This window comes from Thermobia domestica, chromosome 13, assembly GCF_964235325.1.
Source record: "Thermobia domestica chromosome 13, izTheDome1.hap1.1, whole genome shotgun sequence".
NCBI lineage: Eukaryota > Metazoa > Arthropoda > Insecta > Zygentoma > Lepismatidae > Thermobia > Thermobia domestica.
Window position 1 is genome coordinate 17368289 of NC_137466.1, and position 25560 is coordinate 17393848.

At 37.0% G+C, this 25560-nt stretch overlaps 1 protein-coding gene across 2 annotated transcripts in view; it reads left to right on the forward strand.

Annotated features, from left to right (window-relative positions):
• Positions 1-15215, forward strand: part of LOC145669140 (pancreatic lipase-related protein 2-like) — a 198965-nt gene extending 183750 nt beyond the window's left edge. For both annotated transcript variants that reach the window (XM_081737482.1, XM_081737483.1), the window contains one exon: positions 14575-15215. In XM_081737482.1, coding sequence (XP_081593608.1) covers positions 14575-14668 — 94 coding nt within the window. In that variant the 3' untranslated portion in view covers positions 14669-15215. The remainder of the gene's footprint in view (positions 1-14574) is intronic.
• The last annotated feature ends 10345 nt before the right edge of the window (positions 15216-25560 follow it).

Consider the following 25560-nt stretch of genomic DNA (forward strand, 5'->3'; position numbering starts at 1 on the left):
CCTGAACGTAGGTTTCATTTTGATGAAGAGCTTCACATAATCTGTTTCAATGTTCTTCGTCAATAAGATTCTCTTCATTTCACTGATGCCGTCAACTTTCCTGAAATTTTCGGTCAACTGCTTATAATTTTTCACATTCCAGTCCTTAGCAATATATCTCACCTTCCCCGTTTTTAAATATATATTATTATAGTCCTCAGACAGTAATATTTCTTCATGTATTTTTCAGTTCCCTTTCAACACGACCGAAAACGCGATCTGCAATTAGGTATGAATGACCACGCACTGGAAAATGAAACACAATTTGTCTAATGTGAGAAGGTGATCATTTGAACTACCAAACGTGAATGTATTACAGATGTATTTTTATTCTGTCCCGAGCAACCATCTGAAAATAGGCGCAAGGTGATTGTGGTTTTATCAAAGAAAGCTTTTTTAGAAAATCTATGAGTGCTATAGCAATTCTTCCACTATGACATCTACCCATGTATAAAACACTGGTGACGAAGTTTGTGTACCCGTGACACACAGCTCATAGTACGATATCTTCCGTGCATAAAATGCTTCGGAAATCGCAAGCTTTGGAAGGCAATGAACTTACTGCATATCGAAACAAAATAAAACACTATTTGCAGAGTCTTCCCGTAGTAGCTTATAAAATTATTTCGCCTTCACCTTATGAACTTTGAGTTGCAGGCTCATGTCACTTTTCACAATGCTATTAGATTCCTCTCTAATAGCATTCTTCATGCGCATACAAAAACTGTACACATCACTTGCTGGAGTATTATCTGTCAGAAAAGTAAATGTACACCTATTTTTCGAGTCTGGCATTCCTGCGCTCCATCCGTGGAAAGTATGAGAATTAAATCTATCAAATGTTTACTGAGGGGCAAGAACAAAAGTCTAATCTGAATAAGACATTCCAGAGGAGCACAAGCTGTGAATACGAATAGTGCATAGTGTAAATAAAGGACGACACCCAAAGAGAAAGCCAGAAACAGCTGCTAAACGAAAAAAAGAGTAAAAATTGTCGAAGTGGGAACATAAAACACAAATACAACAAATACGCCGACAACTAAACGTTTAACACGCCATGATCTTGGTGTAGTGATTAAGATGCTGGCTTATAAATGCAAAGGACGACAGTTCGAGTCCCCGGCAGGGACATTTGTAAACATTTTTGTTAATAATACATACAGCTCATGAGAGATGGTAAAAGAGGTCGTATTTAGTCTTTCGTAGCAATTATTATTGGTAATGTTTAGTACTGATAATACTTTTTGTCTTTGCGTATTGCTTTTATTCTTGTCTTCATTTCGAAAGAGAAGAATATCCGAACAAGTGCCACCAAAATTCCTCATATTTTGAATGTAAAGCCATTTGCAATTAGTAAAGAATAAAAATTGAACGTTCCGATGTAGCTTCAAAAAGTAAAAAAGAAAAACATGGAAATGGAGTGTTCGAATCCATACTCATGGTTATTAAAAATACAATTTCTACATGTCTTACACCTCCCGACCACGTTTCTACGTTAACAAATAACAGGCTTGTGTTTAGGTTAGGCTGGTCAATATGTTTTGCAAAGAGGCCCGGTTTACCTCTGATGCAGCACAGGTGCGAGAAGGGAGCAAAACACTTTTTCTATCTCCCTCTGTGTGTCTGTCTATCTATCTATCTATCTATATATATATATATATATATATATATATATATATATATATATATATATATATATATATATAACGCTATGTGAGAATGCCATAATTTTCAGCGGATTGAGACGAAGCTTGGCACAAACATTAACTGTTGAAATATCTTGATGAGTTCGTTAACCAGAATAATCAGATGACAATGTTCAAAATGGCGGCCCTTTGAACTCTTAAAAAGTTCCAAGGGAACCAAATTTCGCCTATGAATAGGTATTCAAAAAGTTTGAATAACTTTTCCTCTTTTCCTGAAATATTTGTGTGCAGGGACTTATCCTCTTTTATTGAAATATTGGACCCGATTAATCGCCTAAAGAAGGTTCACGCCCTGTCGCTACGGTCAGGCTTTTTTTTTTTGCAGGAGGGGGGATATTTTCCTATCGGAACAAGATGATTGTTAGTGATGACATGAAATTACACATTGAAAGTGAAGTAACTTGTGAAATGTTATTTGAAAGAATAATATAATAAATGTGCTTTCCCCCAACACAGAGAAGTGTAAATCATGTATTTCGAGTTCGGGAGCGTGAATGGCGAGGAGTGTTATTTGATTTGCTTTTTAGTAACACATTGCATTGCAAATAAAGGTAGGCAACACTAGTGGTAAGTAAAACAACAACAACAATAATAATAATAATAGGTGTTGTTTGTGGCAAGGCAATATCTTACTGAATTCTTCTTCAAACGAAATGATTGTAACGCCATATCTCCCTTACAAACAAAATATTAGCAATTTATATCGATAGAACGGGAAATTGTAGATTGATGGGAGCAACGTCGGACAGTATGCACTCATAGTACTCAGAAAAATAAGCGATTTCAATGGAAAATGAACGAAGAGTCATGTCATGGGGAGTCCTGGGGCCACGGCAGAGCCCTCTTTAGGCAAAATGTCGATAACTTATATCGAGAGGGATGGGACCAACGTTGGACACCGTGGACCCATAAGGGGCATCGAAAAAGTTAGAAGGGCGGGGGGCTAGCCAGCCTTACTTAATTCCACATAATAATATAAAATTATATTGTCGAAATACACACACGAGTTAGCTAGTAATATTTCATATTATTATCATTATTATTATTATTATTTTCAAAAACGTCTTTTCATTACGTGTGCATGTTTGACATGAAACCAAAAAGAAGATCCATCATTCGTAGAAAGAATAAGAATAGATAGTTACTTTAACTGTGAAGGACGACGAAAAATACGAAAAGAGTGACTACCTGTAGCGAAAAGAAACAATACTTTCTCTCAAATGGATAAAAAATCAAGCCGAGATAGATTCCAACTTGCATGGACGGCGCAAAAAGCCAGTGCTTTGTCCACTTTTTTTTAACTGTCTCACCGAATGTGTTTCAGTAACTTACTTATTGCTAATTTTACTTGCTTCACTCGTTTAACTTGCTTTTTCTAATAACTTATAACGAAGGGACACGAACACAGAAACATCGAGACAGTTAAAAATCATAAATGCTCTCCCGCCGGGAATCGAACCAGGGACACCATACACCAAAGGCGCACGTGCTACCACTAGACCAGCTGGTAGGACACCACTCTCCCCCTGTGTCGTTAGGGATTTCGACCACTGTATTGCCAGCTATCCCTTCTGTGGGCTGTATACTATGATCACATGTTCCTTCTTTGCTGGAAGAGTTAAACCTACATTCTATGTAATATATGAGGTATTTAGACCTACCTGCTCTTCATATAATGTAATAAAAGGGTCATAAGAAAAAGAATAAAAAAAGAACAATGCTTGGACAAAACGGAAACTATTGGCATCAGAAATATTTATCTACGAGGGCAGTAGTATAATTCAGTATGCGCAGTATAATTCATATACGACATGCGCAGTAGTATAATTCAGAATAGTTACTGTTTAGTTCAGTAAACGAAGAAAGGGGTATAAAAAGCAAATATGTCGCGATCAACGAGATCGACCAGAGTTGACAGAGTGGAAGCAGATGTGTAGTAATACAACAAATTGGTTAAATTGATAATTCGTTCTGTATCATGTAGTAGATCGTATCACAACTTTACGGGAGAACAGAGAAAGACTTACTAACGTACAGAAGAAGACATATAATAAGCTTTAGTAACATGATCATATAGACACAAATGGATGAAACTGTGAGTACTACAACTTGGATTTAACGAAAGCCGTTTAGATATTCAGTGATTTGCAGGGTTGTATAAGACACAAAAAGATAAGACAAAATACAATTCTTCATACCTCAGCTTCCAGTAGCTAGATACATGCAATTTCTGGTTAGATACTGAAACTCCTGTCGAATTTTAATACATGACGTATTGCAGGATACAAAATGATTTGCATTACTTGTTTGTTTGTAGACAGCTACTTGCTTATTGTTCCGAAAGGTTGTGTATAAACTGGGGATTGCCAATTCCGGAATTTTTACTTTCCGGACTCCCGAAAGTAAAACCCCGATTTTGGAATAGTTCCGAAATTCGGAAAAATCCGGAATTTAGAAATTTCTGATTTCGTTAACATTCCGGAATTCGAAAAAATCCGGATTTTTTTCGAAATCCGGAGTTTTTCTCAATTCCGGAATTTTCTAAATTCCGGATTCTTTCCGAGTTCCGGAATTATTCTGAATTCCGGAGTTTAACTGAATTCCATAATTATCCGAAATCCGGAAAGTGAAAGCGACTGCTTTGAAAGAAATGGAGAGTACGAGTAATCAATCTGTCATATCTGTAGTTTCGTGTGGAGAAAAAACAAACTTGTGAACCAACGGTTTGAGAACAACTCAAGTTATTAATGTAAACTTTGCCGACATCATGAAAGAAATACGAAAGACATTTTGAATCGAAGAAATATAACATACAAGTTTGCAAGCGGAGACAAAGAAACTTAACGTAACCAGATTAAAGACGAATAGTTTACCGCGTAGCGATCGCGGTTCAGTGGTCAAGGTGCTTGTGCGTATCCACGTCGCATTTTTTTTTAACTTTAGGATTTTTTGATGGCGATTGATCGGCGATAACATACGTTTTATTATATTCAGATATTTGAATACTCGGATGTTTCAATACTTGAACTATCAAATCTTCAGGAATAATAATAGTAATAATTATAAACTAATAATAATTATTATTATCTCGTAGAAGATTAAAAGCTAGGAGCTAATTATCACTCAGGTCATAACGTTAGAAGCAGAAACGTGACATTTGGAAAGGATATTTCGGTTTGGTTTAATGTTGCCCACGAGAAGAGGAATTTCTCATCTCGTTTCTAAAACAAACAAAATAACATGAGAATTAACATTTTACATTCGAGACGGGACAAGGCTAACTCAAAATTTTCGTCTCGCTTTGGTGATGAGAATCGAGACGAGACGAAAAGTATCGTAAACATTTCCCGTCTTGTCTCGATTCCCGAAATAGTGTATGTCCATTCTTTAAGTAACAATTGCTCTGTAGACTGAATCTCATAGGCTATTTCGTTACATTGTATTTCAGAGCTCATTGAATTATGGTCTGTGTAGGTATTTTTGTAGCAAAGCTTTTATATTTACCTCTGCATATCCTAAAAATTAGTATATTATATGCCTTACTGTTGCGTGATATTCAGTTATTTTTATTACAGTTATTTTCCTTAAAACATACAGTAGAATACTTTCTACATGAAACTTCAGTGGAACGCTCTAGTTTAAAATTTTGGTAGTTGCAGAGGTGTGTCTTGAAGGTACAGAACCCTTTCCCCGAAATCTCTCATTCAAGTAAGTTTTTCCAAATATTAGGGCAAGTTTAAAACTTTTAATGCCATTATTATTATTATTATTATTATTATTATTATTATTATTATTATTATTATTATTATGATTATTATTATATCAACACCGTGTATAATCTTTAAAATATATACGGTTTGTATCTGAATAGTAAAAGCTAATTGACTGTCGATCTCGGTCGTCGAGAAGTCTTCAGGAGGCAAGGACATAGGTCACGCTCTGGGTTTGAGTTCCGAAGGGGCAAGTATTCGGGCTCGAGCCAAAATTGTTAAAAGTTATAGGCTTCAGCCAAACATGTTCAAAACAGCTGGGACCGGGTTTAGGCTTCTCAACGGCTCAAGCGGCTCGGCTTATAGCTCATTCACTACGGAACCGAACCGAAACGAGAAGTGAGCCAAGCCAAGTGGCTCGAACCGGTTCACATTTGCCGAGTAGGTGACCCATCCCAACCGAGAAAGTTCGAGCCATCTGCTCAACTGAGCAGAGTCGATGGCTCGTTCCAACTGAGCCGGGTCAGGTCATCGGCTTAATTGGGCCGAGCCGACGGCTCATCCCAACCGAGCCGACTCGAGCTGTTCGCTCAGTTGATACGAGCCGAGCCGGTTGATATCACTACCCGGGTTGGTCTTCTGCTTGGGCTCAAGAATTCGACCGTGCAGGTCTCAGCTTTGATTTTAAGAACTACAGTATATATTTATATTGGTGATTACGACATTTGAGGCTGTCTCGTAATAACAAAAAAAAACTTGTCCTCTCGTTATCTAGACGAGACGAGATACACTAAAATTGCGCCACGAGATGCACTAAAATTACGAGACGAGATGCACCCCTGTCGTGAGCAACACTAAAAGTATTCCACATTACTGCTTACATTTGTCATGGTTTTCGCTTTCCAGTCTAATCAGGCCATTATTTCAAAACGAGTTAAAACGAGCTGAACGAGCGAGTGAGCCATTGTCAAACTCGACTCAACTCGAAACTCGACATCGAAAACAGCGACTTGGCTCGGAACTTAACTCAAGAAAAATAGCTTTGACTCGACTCGAATTAAACTCGAGTCGAATCAAATTTTGGCTCGACGCGTGCTCATCCGTATTCGTATTTGTATTTTGTTTCCACTTCAACAATTTCTACTCTTTTTTTCTCCGTTTGCCTACTGTTTCTGGATTTCTCTGTCGGTGTCGTCCTTTATTTACACCATGCACTATTCTTATTCCCAGCTTGTGACCCGCTTCAATGTCTTATTCAGTTTAGGCGTTTCTCCTTACCTTGACTACACATGTGATTGATTTAATTCTCACTTTCCACGCAGGACCGATGAAAATTATTATTATTATTATTATTATTATTATTATTATTATTATTATTATTATTATTATTATTATTATTATTATTATTATTATTATTATTATTATACTATTGAACTAGCACGGCGAAATTACTGTATAATACGTTATCATTTCTGTAATTTTACTCCATTGTATATTATTTAGTTTATTAATGGGCACTAAATTTTTACCAAGTTTTCACTTAACATCTCAAACGGGAAATACGCTCTCTTTTACCACCTCTCACGTGCTGTATGCATTATTAAAAAATCATTCTATTTGTAGTGGATTCGAACTTACGTCCTTTCTATTTTCAATCTAGCGTCTTAGCCACTACATTCCTGCGTTCTAACCATCTAGAATATGAGAATTAAATCAATAGAGAGAAAACGGAGAAAAAGGAAGTAGAAATTGTCGAAGTGGGAACATAAAATACAAATACTAACATATATTCCAACAACGAAACGTTTACCAAGCAACGATCTTCGTGTAGTGGTTAAGGCGCTAGATTATAAATCCAAACGACGACGGTTTGAATTGCTCCAAGGAGTATATTTTTTAGGTTTTAAAAATAATGCACAGAGCACATGAGCGGTGGTGAAAGAGAACGTATTATCCGTTTAATACGTTAAGTGAAAAAGTTAAAAATTTCGGTGAAATTTATTAGAGAAGTGAAACAATGAAAACGAGGAAGCAGGTATATTTAATCAGGGGTATGTATCAGAGGGTGGTAATCTCAAAAAGTACAAATTTTCCCGAATTTCGCACATGTGATTTTCTACGATAGGCAAATGTCTTCATAAATGTGCCTATCGCAGAGACCATCTTGCCAGAAATGCCGTAAAATTTCTATGCAATTTTGCCCTTTTGTCTATCATCACCTCTGAAACGGAAAGAGAGAGAGAGAGAAAGAGAGAGATGTTCCCGGAACTGAGAGTGAGGTGTTTCCATTCAAATCTACGAGTTGACAAATAGACGCTTACATAATGAGAATTTGGAATACAAACAACTATAAAACATCAAAGTGATAATTGCAAGCATTATCACCTAAAGTTCCGGAACCGTGACGGTCAATGAAACATGATCCGATGTCGGACGTCGAGAAATAATTTGATAATGAAATGAAAACATAACTTTAGAAAAGAAATTATTATGATGCACTAGACACATGATTGCCTGTTTCTTCTCCTCATGTTAAATTGTCTCATTTTAGCGATGCGAGACGAAGACTGTGTCTCGTCTCGTGGCTAACCCAGTGTCATCTCGTGTTTCCGAAACAAGACAAATTGTTATCTCGTCTCCTTTCCTCTAATTTTCTTTCGTAAACCTCATAACAATAGAAGTAAAATTGGAAGCCATGCGAATTCGAAATGTAACGAAGTTTACAAGTTACAATTGATAATCGGACAAGAGAGGGCTATGGAATGCTTTCGAGACATTTAAAATGCGATGAGTCCCGACAAGGACATGTCACGTCTTGTGTCGGAAAACGAGACGAGACAGACGCTTTGTCTCATCTCGTCTCGGGTTTAACAAAGCTTATGTTGTCTCTCCCATGCTGAATTGGAAACCTCTCACCAGAATTGAAGTGGGTCTTGTGTCAAGTGAGACATGTGGGTCAAGATGTGTAAGTCGGTTAGTGGGTCAACAAGATGTGATCCACTGCAATCCACCACCCACCGTGACCCACCATAAACCAGCGATCCACCATAACCTACAGACTCACTACGGCCCACCGACACACTCTGCTTAGTGCATTGTATATAGCATCCTTTGAACAGTGGTGAATATGTCTACATTTTACTTTTAGGGTCTCTATTTTCTTTTTTTTTCTTTTTTGGCATTTGTTTCTATTTACTTACCTGAGATGATTACATCTTACAAGGAAAAAGCAGACTTTGTTAAATGAACTTTCACGAAGTAGTAGTGCATATTTAAGGTGTTAATATTACAAACTGGGAGAACGCAATAACAGAAATTGCCTAGAAAATGCGTCTTAAAGTTTCGACTCGCCGTATATATGATACGACGCCTAAAGTTACCAAGTGACGGTGTGGCAGAGGGTGGAGCATTCATGATTCACGCGTAAGGATAGCGAGTTCGAATCCCACTCGAGTCAACTTGTTTTTGCTTTTACCAATAAAGTAGTCATTTATAACTTCAAGTTAAATATTAGTTCACCTTATGTTTATAATGCATGAAACAATAGGTATTTTTAAATCAGTTGTAAAACTTTTCAATGTTTCATGTGAACTAGATACAGATATAACCTATTTCGTAAAGTCGTTAAATGAAAAATGTTCTTGACGATTCGTGTCTATATCTGTGGACTGAGTGCGAATTGCAAGGGGGAATATTCGGAAATCCACTTTGGCTATAGCATACATCCAGTATTCCCTAGCGGATTTACCCCTCATCCCCCTTGCAATTCGCACACTGTCCACAGATATAGACACTAAACTTCGGACACAACGACTGTGGTTACCGTAATACAGCTAGTGATATCAATATATTTATGAATTAGGTTATATTTTGTATCTAGTTCACATAAAACATTGAAGAGTTTTACAACTGATTTGAAAATTCCTATCGTTTACAATATATGAACATATAGTGAATTAATATTTTACTTGTAGTTATAAATGACTACTTTATTGGTAAAAAGCAAAAACAAGTTGACTCGAGCGGGAATCGAACGCTGGACCCTTTACACGAGAGTCGTGAATGCTCCACACTCTGCCACACAGCTACTTGGTAATTCTAGGCGTCGTACCATATATACGGCGACTCGAAACTTTGAGACGCTTTTTCTAAGATATTTCTGGCTATTGCGCTCTCCCAGTTGGCCCCTAAGTTCATTTAACAAAGTCTGCCTTGTCCTTGTTAGATATACTCATCTCAGGTAAGTAAATAGAGACAAATGCAAAAGAAGAAGAAGAAGAAGAAGAAGAAGAAAATGGAGATCCTAAAAGTAAAATTTAGACAAATTCACCACTCTTCAGAGGATGCTATATACAATGCACTAAGCAGAGTGTGTCGGTGGGTCGTAGTGGGTACGTAGGTTATGGTGGGTCACGGCGGATGGTGGGTTGCAGTGGATCACGTCTTGTTGACCCACGGCCTACGATCTACTTCATCTCTGGTGAGAGGCTAACAATCCAGCATGGGCGAGACAATATAGGTTTTGTTAAATCTGCGACGAGACGAGACAAAGCGTTTGTCTCGTCTCGTTTTCCAACACGAGACGTGACAGGTCCTTGTCTGGACTCGTCGCGTTTTAATGTCTTGAAAGCATTCCATAGCCCTCTCTTGTTCGATTATCAATTGTAACTTGTAAACTTCGTAACATTTCGAAGCCGCATGGCTTCCAATTTTACTTCTATTATTGTGAGGTTTACGAAAGAAAATTAGACTCGAGGAGACTAAATAACAATTTGTCTCGTTTCGGAAACACAAGATCACACCGGGATAGCCACGAAACCAGTGGCGGATCTAGAAGGTAAAAATTGGGGGCTGCCTAAATTTAGACTATGATAAGTATATCATGACCTTACTATAAATTTTTAAAACTATATAAATAATAGCTTAAATTATTTTTGATAATCTGAAAGTGGGGGCCTAGGCCTCCCGCCCCCGAGCTAGATCCGCCACTGCACAAGACGAAACACAGGCTTTTTCTCGCCTCTCTAAAACGAGACATTTTCACATGACGAGACGAAACAGGCAACTATGTTGTGTCTAGTGCATCATAACCATTCCTTTTATAAAATCCTGTTTTCATCTCATTATCAAGTTATTTCTCGAAATCTGACCTCGGGTCATCTTCCTTTCATTGACTGTCATTGCTTCCTTCACTGACTTGTGTTCATAATTGTATTTTTAAAAAATCATTCTATTTTCTACGGTTTTCATTCCACGGTCAGTCTACGATTTTCATTCTACCACTTGTGAAGTGGAATTAACATATGTTGGTTCTAATGGTGTTGTGAATGTTTGTTATGTGTCTAATTGTTTGAAACTAGTGTATATTTAGACAATCGATATTATGTGGGGTTAATTGCATTCATCTCTTACTACTTAACTGTCTATGTATGGTATATCTATAAGTGTAGTGTTCTACGTTTTCCTTCGTAGAACAAAGTTGTTTGAAGGCCCTGGATTAAGTGTAATGGAACTGTATAATAGTCTAGGCATGTAACTTTGATGGGGAAATGGAAGTTAAAACTACAGCATGAAGTGTGGAAAGAGGGATCTTTCTTTTTTTCTCTTGAATTGTCTGTAATGCATTGCTTCTTTTCGTTCACTGTATCGCTATCCTCGGTGCTTCCTTCAGGCGTTATTCAGTGTGCTTCGGTGGCTAGCCTCTGCATGACTCACTATGTAACGCAGTGTTGCAATAACTTCGCTTTGTCGTTAACAAATATAATGCTTTTGCTGTCTTGAATATCAATAAAACTGGTTGTGGAAAAAAATAACTGAATGCGAATCTGCTAAAAGTCTACTTATATAGTTTAATATTGTAGTCTCAATATTAAACTATTAAACTCATTCCGGGAGCATCTCTCTCTTTCTCTCTCTCTCTCTCTCTGCAATAGGCACATTTCTGAAGAAATTTCCAGTTTTTCCGGTCACCACCCTCTGATACAACCCCTGATTAAATATACTTGCTTCCTCATTTTCATTATCTCACTTCTCTAATAAATTTCACCGAAATTTTTAACTCGTTTTCACTTAACATATTAAACGGGTAATACGCTCTGTTTTACCACCTTTCATGTGCTGTATGCATTATTTAAAAAAAAGTACTTGGAGCAGATTCGATCCGCCGTTCTTTGGATTTGTAATCTAGCGTCTTAACCACTACACCAAGATCGTTGCTTGTTAAACGTTTAGTTGTTGGCATATTTGTTGTATTTGTATTTTATGTTCCCACTTCGACAATTTTTACTCTATTTTCTCCGTTTTGCACCTGTTTCTGGCTTTCTCTTTCGGTGTCGTCCTTTATTTACACTATGCACTATTCGTATTCACAGTTTGTGCTCCTCTGCAATGTCTTATTCAGATTAGACTTTTCTTCTTGTCCCTCAGTAAACATTTGATCGATTTAATTCTCATACTCTCCATGGATGGAGCGCAGGAATGCCAGACTCAAAAAACAGGTGTACATTTACTTTTCTGACAGATAATACCAAAACCGATATTGAATTTTGTGACGAATATCTTACGAAGAAAAAACCTCTCCGATACCTTATAATCAACCTCTACACTTTCATTGTAACCGTTCCACAATTTTCGTATGCTTAATGTGGATGACACATAAAGTCTTTTACACATCTTTCTAGAATAGTGACATTCGTTTGCTTTCAGTTTTGATATAAACTCAATCACCTTTAACCTTTTACCTTTAAAATGTTTAATTTGTCTATCCCCTCCTCTTCTTTCACGGATCGGGTTCCCCTTCATCATAGTTTGCGCAATAGTCAAAACTCTCCTTTGCGTTACACCAAATAAACTGATGAAGAACGATGCACTCACATACTTCATCCCTTTTGAAGTTGGCACACAATAACGCACGCGAAGTTGATTCGGTCTCTTCCTTTTCGAATTGCTTCTTGGACGATGTCTCTTAGGATTGTTTACATGTAAGGAAGTTGAAAGGAGTATATCTTGCACCGTCTTCTGTGGTCGTTTATATATTTTCATTTTAGCGTGCCTTAACCCTTAAGTACTATGGACGAAAATAATCACATAACTACTATGGAGTGGTCTGTCAGAGCGCATTGTTTCACATTTTCTGAAAAGTAGTTTTATTTTATATATATATATATATATATATATATATATATATATATATATATATATATATTGAAATACTATCCTACACATTTTAGTTGATTATAGAAAAATAAAACATAGTAATTTCACTATGTAAAAAAGGACTTTTATATTTTTAAAACAATGAGAAAGAAAACTCAGTCAAAAGTTGCAACAATGCTTTCACTGGTATTCTAAAATTATAGTTGTTCAAATATTCCATTTATTTCTCTCTTTCCATATAGTCAAAATAACAGTGATCCAAAATATACTTTTTTATATGCACTGAGAATAAAAAATACATTAAAAACAGACAAAAAACATGGAATTGTAGCTTTTTCAAACTTACAAGAAAGTATTTTTATATTTTTGCTTAGTGAAAAGGTAATGAATAAAACTAATTTTTTGTTCTTACATGATGACAAAATTAAAGAAAATACATTTTGTTGGGAAAGAAGAGGCACTGTAAATTTTTCTGACAATGCACTTTCTTCGGGTAGGCACTTGGACTTTTTATTTTTTTTTAACATAGCCAATCTGCACCCGACTCTGCTGGTATGAATATCTTGCTTCCGCTTAGGACGCAGTGAACAGAAGGCCACGTTTTCCTCTTCTCAAATTCCTCACTCGTTCGGGATGGTGGAAAGTTTACTTTCAATCTGCAGTGTGCTCGTGATTGAAAAGCTCAGCCTTTGTGGCAGATGTCCGATGAACAAACTACGTTCCATGTGATGCCTAAAAAGTCCTTTTGCCAACATTTTCATGAAATCAAGTCTTGCCACCACTGCGAACTTAGCGTAGTCTTGATGCGAAACAAACGCGTTGACATCACACGCAACATCCACCAGCATAGAGAAAATTGTCAATAGCCATCGTCTTGTTCGACGACTTGACGTATAATTTGTGCATATTTAGTCTGGAGTATCCACTCCGCCTTTAGTCTTGTTATAGGATAGTTTCAGATTTTCCAGTTTCTGGCTCATTATTTGACGTGTTGTGCCAGACGAGCCTCACAGTAAGACACAAAACTGCTAATAATTGCCAGATGAAAAACTACTATAACGTAATATACTCACGTAACTACTATAGTACGTCTGTCAGACCGCGCGCGCACAGGGGATCAAATATAACACAAACCTCACAATATGTAACTGTTTGCTAGACAGGAAGGTAGACGAGAAGATCCACTTATACTGGTAGGGGTGTAGAAAATATAATGATACAAAAAGTCGCAGCGGTCTGAGAGACTGTCCATAGTACTTACGGGTTAAATCATATGCTGGTATGCTTCTGCATTGGAATCGCTTGTTATTGTGACTGCATTTTGGTTCAAAGTTCATTAGATATGGATCCTAGTCTACATACTTTTGCCCCTTTTCCTTTTGTCTCTTACATCCTCTTTTCAATTTCTTTTTGCTGCCTTCACTGCATTCTCCAAACATCGCCGGCGATGCTCCAACAAACGCATTTCCCCCATCTTACACTTTCCTCGCACAACTCAACTACTGCAACACAACAGTATAGCTGCAGTGTTGCCAATAACTTACACGCATGTGACCAATAAGTTTATTGCACAACATGTGAACAAGTTGCAGTTTGATTGTCCCGACAATAACTTTAAAATATACATGAACAAGTTGCATTTCACAACAATTAAAGATAACTTGCTTTTTAAATAGAAACTGCTGACGAATATGTTTCAATTTAAAGTATACCCTAATTTTTAACCCGCTATAGCTTCGGCCAGAATAGGGCTACTTGCATTTGGTTACTTTTATATGGTGCAAAGTCTCACGGAAATGCCATTTCAATCAATAATTCATTTTTAAAAGAAAGTGGATATTTTGCATTTTGAAAGTAAGCTCCTCAAATATTCTCAATAAAACGAATCTCTGGCATTAACCAATGAGTTTAGAATTCTTGTATGTGTATTTGTATTTAATCTATTCTATTCAATCTTCTTTCAGAAACAATGTAAGTTCTGGAAGTGTCCTTTGTCAATCAGGAGGAGAATCAAGTGTAAAAAGTGGTAGAACTACTGTGTACGACGTGCCATGTTAAAAGGATTATTAGAATGAAATAAATAGATTTCAACGTTCCTATCTCGAAGGAGAAGGAAAGAAATAAAAATAAAAGTGCTAGTACCAATAATAACTGGAAACATTATTTATAACTGAATCATGGGAAGAATGACATTAGAATTATGTTTTTTAATATATATCTATGAACTGTGAGAGTTACTGTTATGGTAGTGTTTAATTGTTTATTTGTCCAAAAATTAGATTGCATTTAAACACTGACATATGTTATAATATGTAATTTGACTTTTTGCACTTACTGAGTGTTTATTGTTAATTACTCGAATAACTGTATTATCTCAAAGTAAACCAGAAATAATTTCCAAATGCAGCATATAAATTAATGTTCAAAACTGTAAATGGTACAATCACGGTCAAAACTGTGTTGGAGTCATCCATAGAAACTTAATGCATAATTTCCAATAAATGTTTTATCGTAAATGTACGTAAACATATGAATAATTATTTTAATATTGGTGACAATTGAAACAATTGATTTGCTAAATAGTTTCTTTTTACTACTTTGTAATAACGTAATAAAAATCCTTTACGTGTAAAGCGTTGAATATTATACATTTTGCCTTAAATCACTGCGTATAACCTACTACATAGTATAATTTTCGATAATAGTGTGAAAACTGATTTATAGACCATTTTTAAATACATTTTCGTGCAAAGCAGAGTATATCTTAATATATGGGAAGAATCATTAAAGTAGTGTTTGTAAAATAAAGCATAATAGTTTTATTAAACTTAGGTCCGAAAACGCTTCATTTAGAAGATATTGGCGATTGAAGGTCGGTAGTCTCCACCAACTCGTGGTAATTATATTACATGAACGTACGTATAAATAGAGTTGTAAGAACAGTTAATATACCCAATCAAAATTTAGCCAACACAGTCTTTGGATTGTACTCACCGTGCTATCAATTATATTATAATTTTGTTTATGCAATATCACATTGCAAATTGAGAATAATTAAAACCGCGTTCATTACAAGAGTGATCCCAAACACACCCACATGATCGGCCCACAATGGATACGTTCGGATCACTCTTACAGCGAACCGAGTGTAAGTACTGAACAGTGTTCCGCTAATGCCAACAGAGGAAGAACTTAGGTGTTTGAAGCAAAACTCTAATTACAAGACTCCCCCACTAAAATGAAGGCTTCATTTTATTAGCTTAAAAGTAGTTGAAGCAAATGTTTCAGGGATCAAATCACTATTTCACGCACTTAAATCCATGTGACAACGAACCCAAACTAATGGTTTGAAATGTAGTATATTTTAGTTGAGATCAACAACTTAATCACGAATTGGGATATAGTGTTGAACAGTTTCAGATGAACAGTTTCATTCCAAAACACGATTCTCAAAAACTTTAAATTGTAAAAGTAGTATTATTTTCCATTTATGACCGGAGAATACAAGTAAAACAATTTGTATTTAGGCTAAAAAAAAGTACCTAAAGTTAAGTGTAGTCAAACGAAATGTTCCAAATGTTCAACTATGTGTAAATAGTTGCGTCTAAGTTCATGTTATTTATTTATAACTGTTTTCTTCAAGTTTTGAGCTACTTTCTGAGATTATAACCAACAGTCAAAAATGATCCTTGATGTTTATGTTTTCTCTCAAGAGAAAGTTGAATACTGCGTGGAAATATTTACTGAAGTCAATGTCCTTCAATAGAAGACTTTGGGGCAAAAACCCGTCAAGTCCAAAAAGTGAAAGTGTAAAAAAGATAGCTTCACAAGGGTTTCTCGCCATCCGATTTTCTTCAAACTTGGCACACCGAAAATAAATTGGCACGTTTCTTTTTGTTTCTTTCGGAAATAGGTAAAAGGGGAAAAGGGCCTCTTTTCAAAAAAGGGTGTCCTTGGTTAAAAGAGCCACATTTAAGAAATGAAACTCTGCCGATGCAAAGATGACTTCAAAAAAAAAAAAAAAAAACTAAATACGTGTTTTGTCGTTTTCGCGAGAAAAAGGCTGCAGGGAGCAAAGCCCCATTCGAAATGACAAAGGGCCCCGCACAATTCTCACAGAAATTGGATTTCAATGGAATTGCTTGAAACCGTGATATGTTGTAGATATTGTGTTCCTGACAAGGAACATCATCCAATTGTCCGGCTCCGATTTCAATAAAATTTTTATTGCTGATAGAGGACATGTATTCATTACTTCTGATGACAGAAATTTTTGCCATGGTGCATGTTTTCTATTTTTTAATGTTTTTTAAAAGTTGTGATAGGGTTAATAGAGATTACTGCAGAAGTCCCTTACTACCTTTTGTAAACGGAGTGTTAATGAAAGAACAACAATGTAGATACGTATAGTGCCTAGGGGGAAGTCTATGGTATGTATTACCTTGACGGCAGCCATCTTGAAATCCGCCATTTTGAATTAAGATCAAGTTTTTAAAATGGGAATAGGATAATATGATACATAATTTCGGGCTAGAATTTAATCAGGAAGGCAATGGTGAAGTTATTTTTAAGGTGCGCTCATTTGGTGAAAAGTTACAGGCATATTAATTGTTTATACTTACTATGTGCGTAAGTCCCTTACCTCCGCTTCTAACCCGCGTATTAATGATAATAAGTGGATAAAGGTTTCGGTAATACATATTATGCCTAGAGGGAAGTGATACGAAAAGGGTATCATTGACGGCAGCCATCTTGAAATCCGCCATTTTGAATTAAAGTGAAGTTTTGAAAACTGAAAACCATAGCATGTGGCACCAAATTTTAATAGTAAATTTTCCCCGAAAGCCAATGGTATGCTTATTTTTGTTCTGTAGTTAACCAGTATGAATTTATGACTCTTCTAATATGCACAAAACGTCCATTATTCGATATTTCAAACTGGCAACACTCCTAATTTTCACCGCGTGTTTTAAGATTCAAACTGGCACTTTGCAATAGTTTCCATGGCTCATGTTTTCTAAATTTATTACATTTTTTTAAAGAGTTGCGATTTGTCAGTTCATGAATAGTGTTGGGGTAAGCATCCAGCAATCTTTCTGAATTTTGAAGAATTGCCACGTAATTATTAATTTCCTAGGCAGTGTAATTATTAATTTTAACCCAGAGTATGTGAGGAACCTATGGACCTATGTGATGTAAAGAAATACAAATGAAATTATAAGAAATTGGTATAACACGAACTCAAAATCATCATGAAATGTAGCCTACATGTTGCGCAAACGACAAACAGTATTTTTTAAATCAGTACAACTTTACAACTTTAAAGGAACAGCAGGAAAGATAGAAAATATCAAAGAGACATAATATGACTGCTCCCAACATACTGTTTGTACCATGAACAAAATATGAAAACAGGTAACTTGTTTATAAAGAGGTGTAACTTAATCGAGTTCCCGATCAAAACTAATTATAAATCTTACAAACATGAACCTTCGAACAATCGCTAGAAAACGAACGACTTTTTGTCTGACTAGCTAAAATATTGCCATAGAAAATAAATAAATAAATAAATATACAATAATAAATAAATATAAAACCAAACAAAAGACCATTGATTTACACAACAATCATATTTCGTTTCCTTTTCTGAAGTGAATTTTCAACTTATTTCTCGTCTCATCTACTATCCATTACAAGCTACGTCTCCGATATTACCTGAATGCAAAGTTGGAGTTCTTTCGTTCTGCGACGTTTCATATCAGTAAACGAGTTTTTGAAGGGCAGGTACAGAAAAGAAATAATTACATTGCCTATGAAATTAATAATTACATGGCAAGTCTTCAGAATTCAGAAAGATTGCTGGATGTTTATCCCAACACTATTCATGAACTGACAAATCGCAACTCTTTAAAAAAAATGTAATAAATTTAGAAAACATGAGCCATGGAAAATATTGCAAAGTGCCAGTTGGAATCTTAAAACACGCGGTGAAAATTAGGAGTGTTGCCAGTTTGAAATGTCGAATAATGGACGTTTTGTGCATATTAGAAGAGTCATAAATTCATACTGGTTAACTACAGAACAAAAATAAGCATACCATTGGCTTTCGGGGAAAATTTACTATTAAAATTTGGTGCCACATGCTATGGTTTTCAGTTTTCAAAACTTCACTTTAATTCAAAATGGCGGATTTCAAGATGGCTGCCGTCAATGATACCCTTTTCGTATCACTTCCCTCTAGGCATAATATGTATTACCGAAACCTTTATCCACTTATTATCATTAATACGCGGGTTAGAAGCGGAGGTAAGGGACTTACGCACATAGTAAGTATAAACAATTAATATGCCTGTAACTTTTCACCAAATGAGCGCACCTTAAAAATAACTTCACCATTGCCTTCCTGATTAAATTCTAGCCCAAAATTATGTATCATATTATCCTATTCCCATTTAAAAAACTTGATCTTAATTCAAAATGGTGGATTTCAAGATGGCTGCCGTCAAGGTAATACATACCATACGACTTCCCCCTAGGCACTGTACGTATCTACATTGTTGTTCTTTCATTAACACTCCGTTTACAAAAGGTAGTAAGGGACTTCTGCAGTAATCTCTATTAACCCTATCACAACCTTTAAAAAATATTAAAAAATAGAAAACATGCACCATGGCAAAAATTTCTGTCATCAGAAGTAATGAATACATGTCCTCTATCAGCAATAAAAATTTTATTGAAATCGGAGCCGGACAATTGGGTGATGTCCCTTGTGAGAAAAAGTCTCAATAGGCAACCACAAATCACTGGCCGTTTGGCCACTACAGGGCCACTTTTTTGAAAACAGCCGAAGATAACGATATTCTGGATTTCGGTAAAAATGACTGAAATTGTGATATGTTGTAGATATTGTGTTCCTGAGAAAAAGTCGCGATAGTTACAATCACCAATCACTGACCGTTTGGCCATTACAGGGCCACTTTTTTGAAAGCAACAGAAGGCAACGGTATTCTGGATTACAGTGGAATTGCTTGAAGCTGCGATATGTTGTAGATATTGTAATCCTGAGAAAGACTCTCAACAGACTCAAAAAGCAACCAATGACCCAATGACTGTTTGACCACTACAGGGACACTTTAAAAAAAGAGCACAAGGTAATGGTATTCTGGATTTCGGTGTAATTTCGTGAAACCGTGAGATGTAGATATTGTCACCCTGAAAAACTGTCTCAATGGACACAACCACAAATCACTAATCGTTTGGTCACTACAGGGCTACTTTCTTGAAAACAGCCGAGTATAACGATGTTCTGAATTACGGTGAGAATAAGTAAAACTGTGATATGAAAGATGTGAGGCAAGAACATGGTAACTCACAATGTTACTATTTTAAGAAATTAGAGGTTTCCTGCTGCACAATTCATTTTCAAAGTCGGAAAGCTGATTTTTCACATAAGATTATACATAAAGGATTAAATGAACAAACGATTAAATAAAGCCGCATGCGTTGCTCTCTATCTGGTGCTGCATAACTCAGCAATTGAGAATTTGTTGGTTATCATGTTCTTGCCTGACACCCTTCATATGTTGTAGATTTTCTCATCGTGAAAAAAAAAGTCTTAATGGACACAACCATCAATTACTGACCGTGTGGCTACTGCAGGTCCAGATCGTTGAAAACAACCAAGTATAACGATTTTTTTATTTCTGTGTAAAGAAATGAAACTGATATGTTGCAGATGTCGTGATCCTGAGAAAAATTATCTAAAGCTTTTCAGGCTTTTCCTTTGTCCAGCAAGATTAACATCGGAATGTTGTCTATGCTTAAATGACATTGGCCGCTACTCTCCCCATCCCTTTTCTGGGTTGTGGGATAGGACTTTCCAGAGTTTTATACAATTTCACTAAAATTCCAGAATATCCTTACCTTCTTCTTTTATACAAAATATGTCCTCTAGTTGCCAAATGGTCAGTGATTGGTGGTTGTGCCCATTCAGGCTTTTTCTCAAGTTCAGAATAGCTGCAACATATCACGGTTTCAAGCAATTCCATCGAAATTCAGAATACGTATCTCCTGGTGTTGTCAAAAAACTTTGTCCTGATGGGCTAAACGATCATTGATTGGTGGCTGTGCCTGTTGAGACTTTTGCTCAGGATCACAATATCTACAACATATTATAGCTTCAAGGAATTCCACCGTAATCCAGAATACCGTTACCTTCTGCTCGTTTAAAAAAGTGGCCTAATAGTGGCCAAACGGGAGAGATGGGTGGTTGTACAAATTCAGACTTTTTATCAGGATCACAATATCTACAATATACAGATGATGATCAGAAAAATGAAAACACCTGTAGTTGGCAACACGTCAGATATATGGGTTGGCAGTGGTGTCGTGGCGCCCGCAGCGCCGGACCGCTGGTGGTGGTGTGTTAGGTCGGTCTCCATACTATGTCAGGTGCAGTGGAACAGCAGTGTCCAGTGGCTGCAGCAGACGGAGGTAGTGTAAAATGGGAGACCTCTCAGATTTTCAAAGAGGGCAAATTGTTGGTGCGCGGTTATGTGGAGTGAGTGTGACGGCAGTGGCTACTGTGTTAGGTGTGTCGCGTGGGACAGTGTCGAAGGTGATGATGGCCTACACATCACACGGGAAAACCACATCGGGGAAGCGGAACAGTGGGCGGAAGAAAATCATGAGTGACAGGTCACGCCGGGTATTAAAGCGCATTGCCACGCAGAACCGTCGTGCCACTGCGGAGCAAGTGACGAAGGAACTCAATCAGCACCTCCCCCACCCTGTTTCGACAATCACAGTCCGCCGCGAATTACATGACATGAACTTACGCGGTCGTGTTGCACGGGCCAAACCGCTTATCAGGGACCATAACGCTTTCGCACGCCGCAAATGGTGCCGCGATCATGCAACTTGGACCGTTGAGGACTGGAAACGTGTGATATGGTCGGATGAGTCATCCTTCACCCTATTCCCAACCACGGGCCGTGTTTATGTGTGGAGAACGCCCAAAGAAGCTTATGATCTGCAATGTCTCCGCCCAACTGTGAAACATGGCGGCGGCTCGGTGATGCTGTGGGCCGCCATATCATGGTTTTCATTGGGTCCTGTGGTGACACTTAGCGGACGAATCACTGCCAACGATTATGTCGCAATTTTAGGAGACCACATGCATCCTATGGTCCGAATGTTGTTCCCGGACAATGACGCCATCTTCCAGGATGATAATGCACCCATTCACACAGCTGGCGTTGTTGAAGCGTGGTTTGAGGAACATCGGGATGAAGTTCAACACCTCCCCTGGCCCGACCAATCCCCAGATCTCAACATAATTGAACATCTGTGGTCCGTCCGTCTTGGAAACACGACTCCGGCGACGATTTCCACCTCCATCCTCTCTCACAGAACTGGCCGATGCCCTGCACGAGGAATGGTGTAAAATTCCACTTGCTACCATTCACGACCTCTATGCCTCCATCCCACGTCGCATCAAGGCTCTTCTGAAGGCTCTTACCTTATTAATCTGGTAAGTTGCAATTTCGTTCAGGTGTTTCCATTTTTCTGATCACCATCTGCATCTCTGTTTCAGTCATTTTTACCAAAATCCGGAATATCGTTATCTTCAACTGTTTTCAAAAAAGTGGCCCTGTAGTGACCAAATGGTCAGTGATTAGTGGTTACGTCCATTGGGATTCTTTTGTCAGGATCACGATATCTACAACATATCACGGTTTCAAGCAATTCCACCCAAATCCAGATTACCGTTACTTTCAACTGTTTTAAAATAAATGGCTCTGCAATGGCCAAACGGTCAGTGGTGGGTGGTTGTGCAAACTGAGACTTTTTCTCAGGATCACAGTATCTACAACATATCATGGTTTCAATCATTTTTACCGAAATCTAACTTCCGTAAAGATTGTGCGGGGTCGTTTGTCATTTCGAAGGGGGCTTTGCCCCTTGCAACCCTTTTCTCGCAAAAACGACAAAATACGTATTTCCTAATTTGAAGATATCTTTGCATCGGCAGACTTCCGTTTCTTAAATGTAGCCATTTAATCAAGGAGACTCTTTTTTTTGAAAAGGGGGCCCTTTGCACCCCCTTAACCTATTTTCCGAAAGAACAAAAAAAAAGTGTCAATTTCTTTCTGGTACAATAAATATGTGCCAAGTTTGAAGAAAATCGGATGGCGAGAAACCCTTGTGAAGCTATCTCCTTTACACTTTCAGTTTTTGGACTTGACGGGTTTTTGCCCCAAAGTCTTTAATTAGTATCTATTGGTATTAGAATATTCCATCAATTATGATAGACTATTCTTATCTTGTTAATGTGTGCTACCATCCTTATACAACGGGATCTAAGTGACCACCTACCAAATGCATGTATGCTTGCAGTCGCCGTACAGTAAAGATGCGGATTTTATAAAAATACTTGTTACTCATTGGATCCGTTAAAAAGTATTTTTATATGGTTACGAAGTATTTTAACTCTGGCAATAAAAAAAAAAAAAAAAAAAAAAAGGCGAGAGGGAGAAAAATATAGATGATGCCACTTTAGTGATAGCATCTTCATAGGTAGGCTTACTAGTTGTAAGCCCCGTTTTATATATCCCACAGACAAGAACAGTTATGAAATATTGAATATGGTAAAGCATTTAGTAATCTATAGAAATTTAATACCTAGCGGCATCATTGAACTTAATAATGGATATGGTAGATTTTTAAGGGAAAGAAAATATAAGCCGAGTTTCGGGTTGGTGCAAAGTGAAAATATATGTGATTACGTAAGTACTACGGCTTATTATTATTATTATTATTATTATTATTATTATTATTATTATTATTATTATTATTATTATTATTATTATTATTATTATATGTTGATTTGAGTTTTTAAATGTTTGTTTTCATCACTGGGACTATGTGACACGAAACTTACTATTTAAAGTAGAATCTTAACCACTACTCGGACGGATACTGTAATTGTTAGTAATAGTACTATATTCACTATACTATTATTCCTTATATTATGGTAATATAATAATTATTATTATTAAATATTGTGCATTTCGGCAGATCCTGGGACTAATGAGGATTTTTATTTTCTATTTTAGGCCCAAATCTAAAATTGAATGATATCATTACTATAATATTATTATTGTTTTCCAAATACATTACTCATTACTGATCCGGATGTGGTACTGACTGCATTTGTGTGGGAGTCGTAGTGAAGAAAGTGTAGAGGTTTAAACTTCACGCACAACCCTTAATACTTCATGGTCTATACCGAAAGGGACTATCTTTACTTCTACCTACTTTACTTAATAATTATTACTATCATGTCAAGTTTGTGCATGTACACTCTAAACTATTAAAAACTGAACACAGATATTCCAAGCATAAGTTGGTGCTATTCATTAGATAGGATCTTGACAATGCAATCCTGGAATTTTGAAGTTATTTGTAAACTGGACGATAAGCAGTAACCTCTGTGCTTCAGCATTGATGGCTTGAAATTCTGTATACTCACTGAATCTAGTAGTAATTGAATAAAAGTATTAGTTTAATACGTCATTTAGGTGTATGCACAAGTCTTTTACAAATCTAAAAAGAGTCAAAACTTACCTGCATCTCCCACTTAGCGCTAAGCCTGCTCCGTTTCGTATCAATTTTACCTTTTCTGATCAAACAATTCGATAAAAGACATCTAGAACAGTGTTTCAACGTTTTATCACCTAATCTAATAGATCAATCGAAACTGTTGACATATTAGATCGATACCTAATGTTAGAAATAATACGTTATTTCAGGTTAGAGAAAAAAATACAATATGATTTAGTTTGACTGAGTTCATGTACTATTTAAGCAGCACAGTATCTTATCTGTAAGATTTAACCCTGCAGTGTACGAGGGACAATTGTTAAAATATGTTAAATTGAAGGTCCAGCTGGAATGATGAAAATCAAATGTAGTGAAATGCTCAATGAGGATTTACTCAATATACGCATGTCGTACACAATGCAGTTCTTTGCCTTGATAATTACCCCATGCTATAAACGTGGCCCACTTGCCGGTAAATGTCGGGCTTCGATATTGCGGCGCGTCGAAACATTGACGCTAGTGTGCCACTGGCGGCAGTTTTTCATCGAGTCGAAACATATATCTAGAATCGGGGTGTTGAAGTTGACACCGCGTAGAAGCGAGAACTTCATTTTAGTCCGCACTCCTCAAGGATGTTATAAAGTAGAGGATCTGCCCATACAACAAAATCGTGAAGCTATACGTCACAGCTTCGCCACACCTACTCTGCCCACTCCGCGCCACTAAGATCGCAATGTTTCGAGCCAACAATCATGGCGGAAGCGAGAGTAGCCAATCAGACGTGCCGGTTTAGACGATGCTCGGTTGTTTTATGGTTTCATTGAGTTCATATGATGAAGATACGTATGGACAGATCCTCTATTTTACCCAACATCCCTGACGCTCCTTGCCCAACATCCTCCAACATCCTTGGCGCTCCTTCTATTTTTCGTGGAGAATCACAAAGGGACCAATACGCACTATCGCCAGTCATGTGCATGCGGTTATTGTTTTATATTATTTTTCCTGACGAATTGTTCCTAAAGTGAGCTCCGGGAGTCGAGAGTAACCCCTGCCTCTAGATCATAAAGTGAAAAATTATCATTGAGATGAGTGCGTATAATAGTATGAATTTGGATGGCAACTGTCGCCGATCATTAGAAAGTGAATATGGGAGAACTATGAATAAAGTAAACAGAGCATGTCATTTTTTAATAAAAAATTACATGGCGAACGCATTTTATTTGATCCCAAATGGTTATTGTCGAATATACAACGGTTAAAGGAGCACTGTGATTGGCCAAATTAAAAAGACCTCAACGACTTATCCTTCTACACGCAAGGTTTCCTTCATCGCCTCCGTGGCA